This window comes from Akebia trifoliata, chromosome 2 (assembly GCF_017979445.1).
Source record: "Akebia trifoliata isolate Shusen 1 chromosome 2, ASM1797944v1, whole genome shotgun sequence".
NCBI classification, from domain to species: domain Eukaryota; kingdom Viridiplantae; phylum Streptophyta; class Magnoliopsida; order Ranunculales; family Lardizabalaceae; genus Akebia; species Akebia trifoliata.
This window is the reverse complement of record NC_141376.1, coordinates 4,250,870-4,264,656: the sequence shown is the minus strand read 5'-3', so window position 1 is coordinate 4,264,656 and position 13,787 is coordinate 4,250,870. Positions and strand designations below refer to the sequence as shown.

The following is a 13,787-nucleotide window of genomic DNA, read 5'->3' as shown; positions in this document are numbered from 1 at the left end:
GAGTTAGAAGTTTTGAAATAGGCTGATTTTTTATAAAATGCACCAAAAATCAACTCGTTTCGGCAACAAAATATTTTTGGCTATAGTGCCCTTAGTAATAATTGGGGTACCATAACACTACCCTTTATTTTATTATTTTCTTGTAACCCTATAAACTAAGCAATAATCAGATTTAATTAACAGACGCATGTAACATGGGGACCAAATCTAGTGTGACAACTAATTTAAATAATTTCACTTACTTGACCTATCCGCTCCAAATCTTCCTGTTTGGTCTGTACTTGGTTGATAAAGTGAAATCAGGATTAACGAAATAGTGTGCCACGTGGCAAGAAAAGACATATGGAGTCGGGTAACGTTACCCAACTCTTGAGGTGGAGGATATGCACTCTTCTTTTTCAGGGGTATACCAATCATCAATCCATAAATATACAAATATATATACTTAAAATGCGCATGATAAGCCATAAGTACTAACACATACGGCGTACCTTAGCAATGATGTCTATTAAGATGGAAAGGAGGGGTAAAATGGTCAAAAATAAAAATAATAAAACGCTTTTTAACCCTTAAAGAATTTCGCTTTCACAGGCGAGTAATCGGCGAAAGGACAGACAGTTGTTGTCAGTTCTACTGAGTCTGGAATGTGGACTAGTCTGAAGTCGTACCTTACTTAACCCCACTTGAGGCAACTCTTTGGGTTAATTTTTAACTATGGTTAGACTCTTTTAGCCTTCCCTAGTTGTGTTTCTTCTCACATCTTTCCCTCTCTGTCTCTTTTCGTCGCATTTCCGCTTTTTTTTTAATTGCTACTGAGAGGATCGGGGTATTGGTGAAAGTTATTGAGAGATAAGTTTAATTTGGGTATATTTGATTGATAGAGATTTTGGGTAAATTTTTTTTTTTTAATTATTAATTTGGATTTGATTCCAAACAGACATAGGGGCTTTTAATTTTCTCAGTTGAGATAAACCCAAAAAGCCCCTATTTTTTTAATTTTTATTCTGTTTTTGAGTTGGGTTTTGTTAAGATTGATAATAGATCGATGACGGGTAAAAAGAAAAGCAAGAAAAAATCGAAGAAAGTAGCTGAAGTGGGAGGAGGATCATCAACTGTTGGAGAATCAACTCATCAGCAATCTCAGCCTCCTAGAAAACGAGGAAGACCTCGTAAAATCGTAGAGAAGATCGAAAGCGAGGAAGAAAACCAACCAAAAGAAGAAGAAAGTGAATCGAAAAAGGCCAGAACTGGTGAGGAGGAAGAGAAGCAGAAAGAAGTAGGAGGAACATCATCACCAGCTTATATAGGTGGTGATGATGTAAAGGAAGAAGGAGGGTCTGGAGAACAGAAAGCAAAGGAAAATGTAAAGGGCAGAGGAAGAAGAAAAAGCCAACCTCGTAAGAGCGCTTAAAATTTGGAATCTGTTTTTCTTTCGTTTTTCCTTTTTTTTTTTTTTTTTTTGTGCTTTATTACTTGATCTTTTCGTAATAGATTTATTTGTTCTTCTTTTTTATTGAAACAATTCGGAAGAAGAACAAATGGATAGAAGGAAAAAAGAAAAAGAAAAAAAAAAGGATTTTTCTTCTGTGGTGTTCTCTTTTAGACTGTGTTTCTTCTCTAGTTTAAGAGAGAGCCCAAACACATCTCTTGATATCTAATCTGAACTTTTTCTCCATCTTATCGTTTCAATTTATTTTTTTTTTATTTTTTTATTTTTTTTAAGAAAGTAGAACCTAGAAACTAGAAAGAGAAAAATAAGTTAAGTTGTATTCTTTTATAAATTTGTCCCCTCAATCCTTCTTCGATGACCATACGTAAAAACATTGAAAGGAAGAGAGTTTTTTGAGAGGGAATATTTATAAATTTGTTCTTTGGGGGATGGATGGGTGGGAGTTGGGATTTGGGAGAAGAGCTCTTAAGGGGTTGCTTTTCCAGCTCTGGTTTGCTTTTCTATGGTGCTGCGAGCTGTCAATCTCCCATTTTAGCTTTGTTTTAGGTTGAGAGAGAGAGAATCTTTGTTTCTATCTATGTGTGATTACTAAGGAGAGATAGAGAGAATGGATATAGAAGAGAGGAAGGGCAGCTGAATTTGATTGTGGATTAGGTGTATTTTTTTGGCCTTTAGGCGTGTAAAATAGATCGTCGAAGTCTACATGTAAACATCAAATTATCTTCCGTATCTTAGACATGCCCCGCCTCTTTGTTTCGGTGGTTATTTGAGAACCCACCATTTGTTTTCAAATTGATGACATACATATTTTAGCTGTAGTCTTCTTTAGAGATTGATAGAAAATGCCTTTAATGCCCTCAGTCTTCAACTCTTGATTTTTCTAGTAAAATTCCATCATCTTCAAACTTCTCTAAGATTCCTAACAATGGTCATCTTCGTTCTCGTTGAAATTTAAGGAAAGAGAACCTTGGTTGGAGATGATAGATCTTTTTTTTTTAAGGACTCGTTTATTGTTGTTCCCTTTAAAAAAAGAATATTTAACTTTCTTAGTGGTGAAACTGAACAGTCAAAGATCCCGTGTTTTCAAGCTGATGACATACCCTTTGAACTTTGTCTAGTTTATTTATAAGATTAAGAGAAAATGATCAAAATGCACTCTACAGCCAAAAGTTGAAATACCTTCACCTATAAATTCAACATTTCCGTGATCCTACTTCTAGAGTATTTAATTTTTATTCTACTCAACATCGGCTTCAATCTCATTAAATAAAATCCTTAATTTTCAATCCCTTAATCCATCATTTTCAATGTAACATAGATCCCCAATCTTTGTTCTTTGAGGTTTGAAGGTTGAAAGTGGAGTCTTGCAGGTTGAAGACGAAGGTATGGAAATTTTAACTCAGTGGAGATTGAAGATAATGGGTTTGGCAAGAAAAAAAGAGGAAATTGAAGACAAAGGGTGTTTAAGCCATTTTCAACATCACAGAGAAGACCGAGATCAATATGTATGCCCACGGTCATCGATATGGGTATGTCATCATAAAGTCCAAGACGTCTTTTTTGCTTTTTCTCCAACGTCACATCTCTCTTACGTAATTCTATTCTTTAAGTGATAAAATACCCCATTTGGAATGCAAAACAGTGAGATTAAACTGAGAGAGAACCTTAAACAGTACCTGTGTATCACTAACACCTAATGCGAGAAGTGAGTGCGTGAGAGCATTTAATACTCTCTCTAATACAAGACGCATTTCTAGTTGCCCATAACTCTCTCTCTCTCTGCCTTCTTAAACAAATACAACCTCCTGAATCTGTAATCCACGCAACCACTACCACTGGGACTCAGGAAGACGAGTGGTTGCATTCGCATCTACATGGGTCCATTCAATGGGTAGCTCTCGTCCCATGGAATGAGGCAATTCAAATCCCCTCCCAATTAAACGGGCAAAAAATGAAATTGACAAGCAACCCCAAGGAGAAAAGAGTAAAAGATTGGATATTTGAAATCATCTGATCAAATCAATTTTTGACCTAAGAAAATGTTCTCCATCGGACCCACTGAACCATAACTTTGACAACCACAATAAAATGAGCGGACCACACCATATCCAGAATCCATTGGTGAAACCATATCGGCCACAGAAGACAGATTGAGAAAGATATGCCACCAGACTCAAACAGGAATCTCTGAAAAATATCACAGCTTAAGTCATGAAAGTGGGGTGTATTAGGTTTCCTTTCCCTACCACCAATTGTTTTTTTTTTTTTTTCAGCGAGGCCCAACCTTCACAAACCAATTTAAATGGGAAATTTAGGGAAGTTAACCCATGCACAATATGTGATAAGCAGCATTATTTTTTTATCAATAATAATTATGCACTAATTTAACCCCCCGAGCATTGGTCACAGTGGCCAAGGCATCCCTTCAAAAAGGAGAGGTCTCGAGCTAATGCCCCCTTGTGGCCACCACAGGGATTTATCCCTTACTTACCTGGTATGTGTGGTTTGTAGGGGTATTTCATGCACCCGGGGGATTTGGACAAGATATGGTGCTCTAGTCTAAGAGACCGGTTGCTTCACCCCTGTAGTCGGACCTATGGGTCCGGAAAACCCGTTAAAAAAAATTGCATTAACTTAGCAGGTGATCATAATATCAACCCACCTACCCTACTAAGTCATTTAGGAGGTTTGTGTAGATCTCCATTAGAAAACTCATGTGAGAATCTAGGTTGATACCCAAACAAGTGGTTTAACAATGAAATTACATCATTATTACTAATATGAACTATAGAGAGCACGAACATTAAATAGAGGACATGAAAACCTATCTGATTTGACTCAAAACTTAAATCATTGAAAGCCTTCAAATGTTGACCGACCACATGAGCATTTCAAACTCAAAGAAGTGTGTTTTTGTGCTTGGTAAACCCCCAACCAATTACTGTTTGAGCCCTCATAAAATGACTTCGATATTTTTTTTCTTCTTCCTAACTTACCATTCTACAAAAAGGTATGACCAGAATACATCAAAAGTCAATTGTATTAAGAAAAAAAAAAAAATGGAAATCCTATATGCTCGATGTAACTTTGAAAATCTCTCACCTAATTATCACCGGCTTCCTTTGTGGTGCCGTTCCTTTTTATATCTAGACTGATCTGGATCAAATCCACCTTCCTCTGCACCATATACTGCCCAGGATGGTGTTGCAGCCATGTAGTCCTTGCTGTTAAATGGTTTCCCAGACGCAACCTGCATTTTCAATGTAAAAATGTAACTAATCGAATTGACAACCTTTAGGCTGGCCTAAGAATTGAAATGCAGTGTCACCAACCAGGTCATGGAACTTTTCATAGTCTATCCATGTGCACCATTGTCCGTTGATTTTAAACTTCTCAGCTTTTGCTAGGAGGACACAACAGGAATGGACATGCTCACAAGCGATTTCATACTCTCCATTGCTTTTTATGGCCAAGGCCTCTGAAAAGGATTTCACGTCAGAATGCCAGGGAACGTTCTCCATTGTCAGTGTTGATGTGGCAGAGCTGTCAAATAAATGTGCAAGTTTAAGTTAAACATGCCATCTGCATACAGGTTGGCAAGTACCCAAACTTGGGAATGAAAGCCTAAACAACTTACGAGCCACAGTAAGTCACACCCTTGATTTCGATGAAATCGGGGCTCCCGATGCTAAACAAGTTTGAGTAAGCATCTATGTCTTCTGTATTCCATCCTTTAACCAATGTTAAACGGTAAACAGTTCGCTGGTCTTTCTCCCGAAGGGCTTTCAGTGAATCCTGGTAACATTTTTTTAATCATAACAGAGGAGTCAACCAATTGAACTTCTGCATTGACAATATTCAGTCGCATAGAGTTCCAAAAATAAGACATCAAAATGTCTTGGCTGAGACGTCTTCGTGTCAGGGATGATCATACTGACACATTTGCTATTTAACTCTGTTTGCCATAATATTATCTCAGTTTATATTACTACCATAATAAGTCTTGGTTTTTTAAAAAGTTGGACATACATCAAGGCTGACATTTAAAACTATGTTACAAAGAGATCTATGCTACTAATCTGATGGACTGTACCCAAAGATGATCCCCAAACCACATAACCACAGAAATTAAAGTTGAGGGTGATCCACAAACCAATGGGGCCTAATAACAAATTTCTTGCCTAATAGAATTTCTTATACCAAATTGACCCAATTGGATGATCATAACCAGCTAAAATAATATTTTCAGCTCAATGCAATGAGGAAAATAATTGATGGAAAATATGCACAAACCACAATTAAAAGTTTTCTCTCATTTATTAGGACTCGAGAAAGAGTACCTACCACAAAACGCTCCCAAAAGTCCCCGAAGAGTGGCCTATCAATTGCCTTCAAGCTATCCTTTGTTGCGGCATCAACACTAACATACAGCTGCAAGTATGTCATAGAAGTCAATGGCTTCTAAAAAACAGATAAATTCAAACAATGGGAATTTCTAAAACTTACTTCTCTGGCCAGTTTGATTAAATCTTGCTAAACGAATGATAATGAATATAGCAAACCTGGGTAATAGGTTTCAGCAATCTAATCCTTTCAGGGAACTGGGCATTGGTTACAAGAAAAGTTGAAATCCGCCTTTGGTGCAGCTCATCTACAAGTGAATTTATTTCTGGATACATGATGGGTTCACCAACAAGTGACAAGGCACAATGCCTGGGAAGAAGACCTTCTGATAAGCACTCTGGCTTTACTCCTGCATGGAAGATAATAACTAATATTAACTCAATGATTAAGTGGCAATTCATCAACTTAACTGATAAGATAACTGAATTTCAATTTGCATAAAACTAAAATTTTCAACTGCACAATTTGGAAGATCTTGACAATTAAATTGCTGAACACAAACAATTTTTATTAAAAAGAAACCATCATGGGTGATCAATTTAGTGATATATATTATTACAGAAACCTTAAAAAACAACACCATCAAATTATATTTGGAATTTGGGGCTAGCTGAAAAGCACAAAGGACCAGATGTTAAACATGGCATATACAAGTCGTGCTACATCATGGGTAACTTCAACAGCCATCTTCAGAACAGGTACAAAAGAAAGCAATCTTTGAACACTAAAGGATGTGAATGAAGAAATTAAAATTCGGGCTTATTTCTTAGCACTTTAGACATGAAAACCATTCTAATCGAAGGTAATGCACATGAACTTGTAAATTTTTTGGAAAACTTGTTTTTTATGAGTAACATTTGGTAACTTGGAAGCGCAATTGTATTAACATGGGCTATTAGGTGCATGCATATGCTGTCAAGGTCACCACCTAAATCCCGAAACAGCTGCTTCAAGAGCAATACAGACTAATCTTTTCTACCTTAATGACCTTACATTAAATGCTCATTTCTTCTCACGTAAGCTGGGGAGGTGGGCAGGGTCATTTCCATCATAATGAGAATGGATAGATTCACTCCAAACTGATTTGAGTAGTCTTATCAGCTTCATCATTAACTTCAACTAGACGTACTTGTATAAACATTTGTATGGTGTACAATGTAGCATCTACACACACTTAACATGTAAAGGCATAAATGCAAACATATGTAAAGAATTTCTAGAATTGTATGAGCATGCACATAATTATAAAAGTTCCTCACGAGAATTACGGGGACCTACACAACAATACAGCACAGGAACATATAAAACCTACCAGGGACTCCTTTCATTTGCTTTATCATTTTTGTATGCTGTTCTATGGCAGAATTAACAATCTCTAACGGATCATCCATCTTCCACCGCCAGCTTTTTCCCACAGGATTTGTATGATGTCTCCAACAGAAAACACATTTATTAGCACATGCCAAACTAGGAGTAGCCTCCATGCACCTGTTCCATTAAGAAGTTCCAAAAACTTAGAAGATCAGGCACTGAATTGTAGGGTGAGGACAGAATCATGAAACAAAAAATAGTTATAACAAAATGAAACACAGAAGTTTCTGAATGATGGAAAATGCAGCAACCTATGATATCTCATCAACCAAGTAGAACAAACATCTTCAGGACTTTTTTGTCAAGTATTACATAATTATTTGTGTTATTATATTTATGACATATAATAGGATAGAAAGAATAATGCAATAAAATAAAAGGATCCTGTCCAAAATGCCAAAAAAAAAATAAAAAAGGAAAGAAGAGGAGCAGGGAAAAAAAGAAAAGTGCCCACGGTGAGGGTGTACCTGGCCTTTGCTTCAATGTGTGAACCCACCACCTCATTGGATCAAATGGATGTGAAAGAAAACTATAGTCAGTTATATCCACAGACGGGTGCTCAACCCTAGTGAACCACCCAAGTATATCTAGTGAATTGATGTCTGAAGAATTAATCAACGAATCTCGGAATGGACTAACTAAAATAAGGTACTATTAATGAAGAAAAGGAGACATGATAAACCTCAATCAACCCATATTTTCCATAAAAACAAGTATGGAGGTACCATAGCTTCACTCAAAGAAAGTTGAGCTTTACAATTACATCCAATCCAAATAAAACTTCAAGCTGCAACAACTTCCCCAAAACAACCTAATCTATTTTTAGTTCTCCATATTGAATGATACACACTTTCTTTAGCACCCAACAGTTTCATCACCTCTCCACTTGCATATATCCATAAGATTTTATAGGCTTCTTTTAAGATCTTTGCTTTCATGTGCATAATAGGACCAGGAACAACATCAACAAAGAACTCTCCTTTGGGGTTCCCATTTAAATTCTTCTTTGGGTAGTCATTTATGAAGTGTTAAAACTGGTTGTATCATCAAGATAGGTCATTTGTATGTCCTGGAATTAATACCACAAAGCATTGTGGATTCAACCAATGAAGTGTCCCCACCACTGAAGGTGTACAAAGTATCATGTCAAAAGAATGGGATCAATGCAAGAGAATTTCACGAATGGATCATGGCAAAACAACACAAACTAGGCTTCATAGTTGTCAAGCATTTAGAACAAAAACTAGGCACCATGGTTGCCAAACTGATATCTAGTTTATATTCTGAATGAATTGGCTCCTCAAAACCACGGCACGCCCGTATCATAAGAAAATCATAAGGTAATGGCACCTTGTCAATCCTTGGTTCCTTGAAAAATGTGCAAAACACTATTTTCATCTTATTTCCCCCCATCGACAAAGATGGCAATAGGGCTGGTCACAGTCCAATGTTTTCAAAAGTGCTGGAGGCTTAAGCCTTGACGTTTATCTAAAGGAGAGGCTCTCATCAAATGCTTTGTGGCTATAAGAAAAGGCCATTTCCCCTTATGAGAGTAAAAGTAGGACTCAAAGAGAACATAAAACATTCAAAAAAGCAGGTTTCACACGAACCCTAGTTTACAAGTTGAAGAATTGTGAACTGTCCAATTTTTGTAAACTACTTTTGATGGGGTTAGAAGTTTCGGAATGGGCTGATTTTTGGTGAGGATGATCTCATCATAGAGATCATCCTCACAAAAAATCAGCCTATTCCGAAACTTCTAACCCATACATTGGCACAATGTTTGGCTCTCTTTAGGGCCCTCCGAATGCCACCCTATGTATATATATATATATATCTTTGAATGTCGAGTCTTTAAAGTGATTGGGAATGTGTTGTTTTATTAAGTGCTTATTTAGTGTTGGTTTTTCCCAACAGTGTTCGTTGTGTGTGTTTGTAGTTCTTTTGAAATCATGATAGTTTTGGAACCATGAGACTCTGTTCTGAAACTGCAACAGATGGGTCTTTCGGAAGAGGCTTTCTATTTGCGTGCTTTTAGTCCAAAACTAAATCTAAAAATGTAAATCCGAACTAGTTATAAAGTCAAAAAATTAAAACAAAATTCGACTGACAAAGAAAACCATTTCTGTCTATGAGATTAAAGAATATACAATAATTAACAAACTCAATCACACACTGATCAGGGCATAAGAGGGGGCAAAAGACTGTTAGGTGAAAATAATCACCTATGACTCTCTATGCCATAAAATGAGTGCTTGTAGCAACCCCCACGGCCTCGAAGTTGTGACTTGGTCCATCTACAAAGTTTAACACCGCTATGAGAGCCAATAATTTTATATCCCTGCATAGACGATGTCACCAAATGAGGAAAAGTAATATATTAGATCCTTTTTTTTTAGAAACAAAGATTAGCAAAGAAGGATGGCAAAACTAAACCATGAAATCAAATTAAAAGTCAAAAAAGGAATAAGTATTAATCAAAACAGATTCAAGGATGCTAATTCCATGCAGTACATATTTTCCCTTGCCTAGTGGTCAACGTGAAAGCAGGTTCAATGGGTTTTTGAACCCAGATCATGGTATCAACACTCCACAAACTTTACCAACTTAGTTAAGTTGGAACCTTCTAATTCCATGCAATACACGATTGTAGTTTTGAACCTCAATTTATTGTTTTTTTTTTTTTAAATATACAAAACTATTGGGAACTTCAAAATAACATTTAATACGATGCAAACGAAAAATTTTGAGAAATAATAAACACACACAAAAATTACTGGTATTTCAGCGATGATAATTTATACCAATAAGACTAGCACATCTATGGCATATTTTATCGCATTGGATTTTTTTTTTTTTTATAAATATAAATTATATAAATGGAAAGACGAAAGGGAGGCTGAGGAAGCTTCCAAACAACAAAAAAGCAAAACAACAAGGAAAAATAGAAAGAAAGCAAAAATACATGCCCTGCGTGGGGCTAAGAGTCACAAATGCTATCCCAATTAAACACAAAGTCTTGGAAACACACTCCTTCAAAGTTTATACTCAACTTTGACCAAAGGAAGAGGAAGCCCAAAATCTCTAAGGTCACTGTATGAGGCGAGCTCTCCTTGTTATGGAATACCCTATTGTTGCGTTCTCTCTAAAGACCCCAAGCAATTGCGAATGGAAAGATAGCCTAGAGAAGTCTCTTTCTAGATTCGAAGATATTTACATTCCAACCCTCCAGAAGCGCTAAAAAAGATAACGGAACTACCAGATGCACCCGGAAACGAGACAAGAAAAACATCCAAATAACTCGAGAAAACGGACAATAAATAAGTATGTGATTAATAGACTTCCCATCCCTAGAACAAAGAAAGCAAAAATTTGGGGTAACCCACCCTCGATAGATCAAATTATCCAAGGTGAGGATTCTACCCAAAGAGGCAAGCCAAAGAAAGAAAGACACCTTTGAAGGAATAGGAACGGACCAAACAATAGTTGGAGAGAAAGACACCTCACCCGTTGGCATCAAGCAATAATAGAATGACTTGACAAAGAACTTCTTGTCCTTAGCATTGTCTTGTGACATTGTAAGATTTATTTCTCACTGGTGATTTGTAACATTGTATCGTTATTCATAATGCACACACCCCCCCACCATCCCCCCAAATGAAAAAAACCACCATATCATAATTCACAAATCCTCTTGGAAGTTTTATATGCAATAATAAAAACAAAGTAGAAATGATACTTCAAGTTTTACAAAAATAAAAGACATGGCATCCTCAATGACTTCGAGCCCACATTGTTGGATTGTCATCATGACCATGGTTTAAAATATTAGAATGTATCGGTTGATATGTATCTGTATAGGGATGTCAACGGATGCTTATCAGTTCGGATACAACAATATCCAAATCCGAATCAAAATCCGAAAATTTTATCTGATATCCGAATTCGAATTCGAATCCGACGGATATTCTAAAACTCTATCCAAATTCGAATCCGATTATCCTATTGAATATCGGATAATATCCGATTAGAATTCAAATAATTTGTATATTAAAAAAAAACATAATTTTTCCTTATCCAATTGATTTTTCTATTATATATAATATTATGTACATAATAAATAAAATAATATATATTATATTATTTATATAAAAATTAAATCAAATAAAATAATATATATTATATATTATTTCGAATCAGATAATATCGGATTCGAAATGTAATATCCGAATCCGTATCCAATAAAGATTCGAAACTATCCGAATTCAAATCCGATATCCGAAAAATTCGGATAATATCCGATTGTTCGAATTCAAATTTTCGACTATCCATTGACAACCCTATATCTGTATTGGCCAAGACTCATACGAAACATTGGACCCTGAAACATTGAATGTTTCGAGAATGTATTGGGTATGTATCGGAATGTATCAGTTTGTATCAAATGTATCGACCGATACCATATTGTTTTTTCAATAACTGAAACATTCAATCGATATGATATTTTAAACCTTAAACCTTGGGCTTTTGTTTTTTTCGTGCAAGATCTTTAAAGGAGTTCAAAGGGGTGTTCTTTGAGGACTTCTTAGTTCGTTGGAAGTTTGTTTGTAATCTGTTTGAAGCCTAGCTCGGTGTTATTTGTTTTGTTTCTTGTGTTTTTCTTTTTTGGGAAAGTCAGCTTGACCTCTCCTTTTTGTTTGCTGTTGCTTTTTCCTCTATAAATAAATTAAAATAAAATAGTTAGGACTGCCCAACAGTATGGACCTTAGATGGAAGTGGTCCGCAAGAACAAAATCCTTAAACACTGAGACATTTGTTGAGGCTCTTCAAATGCCTAAAACGTAGGAGTTAGCCTAGTTCAATACCTAAAGATAAAAATATGATAGAATTTAAATTCCATAAAAAAGAAGGTAAAATTTATAAATAAAATATTGATCTAATTCATATGGGGGAAGGGATTTTTTGTTTATTTTATTCAACCTAGAATAGCCCTCCATTGATTAATTAGGGATGAATCACACTGTCCCAGAGTTTAATCTAATTCTGTTTCTTACACTTTGAATCCACTACGTGAAATACCTTTAAACTTTAATTCAAACATTGAAATTAGCTTAGTTCATTTCAACTTTCAACAACGACAAAAGTATGAATAAAAAATGTGTACCTGTTTCTCTAAACTTGTTCTAATTATAGGAGTCACCATTTCTCTTTCTCCGTTTACTTCTCCTTTCGTTGCAGACATGCTCGAAGATTTCCTTGATGGACCTTTACCAGCAATATCCTCGAGATCCACAAGAACAGATTCTGAGCCCTTCTCTTCGACATCCTCTTCATCAGATTCATCAAAACTCTCGGATTCACTCTCGCTAACTAACCTAGTACCGGATAACTCGCCATTTTCTTTCGATTCTCCCTTCAACACTCCAATCAACTTTTGATTCCAAACAGCGAAAACCTCATCCAAGTCTCCTCCATCAACATCACCTTCCAATAAAGGCAAAATCTCCAAAGCTCCAAGTGCTCTCAACCTCCTCGAGAAATCCTTCCCAACAGCATTGAAATTCTCACCATATGATCGACTTCCAACACCAAAGACTGCAAATTTACATCCGGAGAGAACCAACGATCCGAACCTGAAATCGTCGGCGCTTTCAGCAAGCCAATTCGCAAAAAATCCTACATCAGGAGGAGGTTTTCCATCTTCCCAAGTCGAAGCAACGAACAAAATTAGGGTTTCTTTTGGAAGGTCTTCTGGTTCGTAATCCTTTGGATCTATGAGATCAAAAGCGAGATTATTCGAGGTGAGAAGATTGAAGAGACGTTGAGCTAGGGTTTTGGAGGTCCCAGACTGAGAAACGAAGAAGAGTTTTCCTCTGGAACTCGAAGGGTTAGGATTAGGGTTTCGTGAGGTGAGTCTTTGGTTTCTGAGGCGTCGAGATTTCCAAATGCAATAGAAGGTGGAAGCAGAGAGAAGCGAGAAGAGTACAAGTCGTGCGGGAAGAGAGGAGATGTACTTCCCGGTCATTTTGCAATTTATTTTTGACCTTTAGGGGAAGAAATTGGGTTCCCTACGTTTTAAATAGGTGGGAAGAAGAGATAGTTCCATCATTCCCGCTGCTGTGAGTCTGTAACAGCTCTGTGAGAGAGAAAGAGACTCAGGACTCAGGCGGCTGTTCTCACGAAAGCAATAATAAACTACAATGGTGCGTGCGTAAAAACTACAAACCTATTCTACTAGCACATCAACTTGTACTTATCAGACACCAATCTTTTTGAAACCACACTTCAATATGTAGAATGGTGTGTTACAAGTAAAACGACAGTATTTTGTTAGAGACCGATGAAATGACCGAAATATCCCCCCAACTGCATTTTTAGATGAAAATTTGATTTGTTTGACAACCTTCATTTTTTATTTAATATAATCAAAAGACCATGTCTTCAAGTCATGATTTATTTAGCGAGTACATTTGAAGTAAAAAACTTTACTTTTTTTCCTCATTCATTTACTTAGAAATCCTAATCTTAACTCAAATCTCAAGCAATGCAAAAATTTTGAAGG

General features: G+C 36.3%; 2 protein-coding genes across 3 annotated transcripts; one reads left to right on the top strand and one right to left on the bottom strand.

Moving 5' to 3' along the window:
• The first annotated feature begins 760 nt into the window (after positions 1–760).
• On the top strand, positions 761–3,204 carry LOC147408926 (uncharacterized). The gene is made up of 2 exons (XM_086423760.1): positions 761–1,397; positions 2,821–3,204. Exons 1-2 carry the CDS (start codon positions 1,046–1,048, stop codon positions 2,823–2,825), a joined length of 357 nt encoding a protein of 118 aa, XP_086279886.1. The 5' UTR covers positions 761–1,045; the 3' UTR covers positions 2,826–3,204.
• Positions 3,205–4,195: 991 nt separating this feature from the next.
• Positions 4,196–13,434, bottom strand: LOC147408925 (flavodoxin family protein / radical SAM domain-containing protein). 2 transcript variants are annotated; one of them, XM_086423744.1, is made up of 9 exons: positions 12,390–13,434; positions 9,451–9,566; positions 7,167–7,342; positions 6,013–6,203; positions 5,795–5,881; positions 5,088–5,245; positions 4,783–4,993; positions 4,553–4,700; positions 4,196–4,450 (listed from the first exon to the last, which is right to left on the bottom strand). In XM_086423744.1, exons 1-8 carry the CDS (start codon positions 13,248–13,250, stop codon positions 4,560–4,562), a joined length of 1,941 nt encoding a protein of 646 aa, XP_086279870.1. In that variant the 5' UTR covers positions 13,251–13,434; the 3' UTR covers positions 4,196–4,450; positions 4,553–4,559. The 2 variants fall into 2 exon arrangements, with proteins under 2 accessions (XP_086279870.1, XP_086279863.1); XM_086423737.1 differs by having other exon boundaries at positions 4,196–4,700; positions 12,390–13,433.
• Positions 13,435–13,787: the final 353 nt, after the last annotated feature.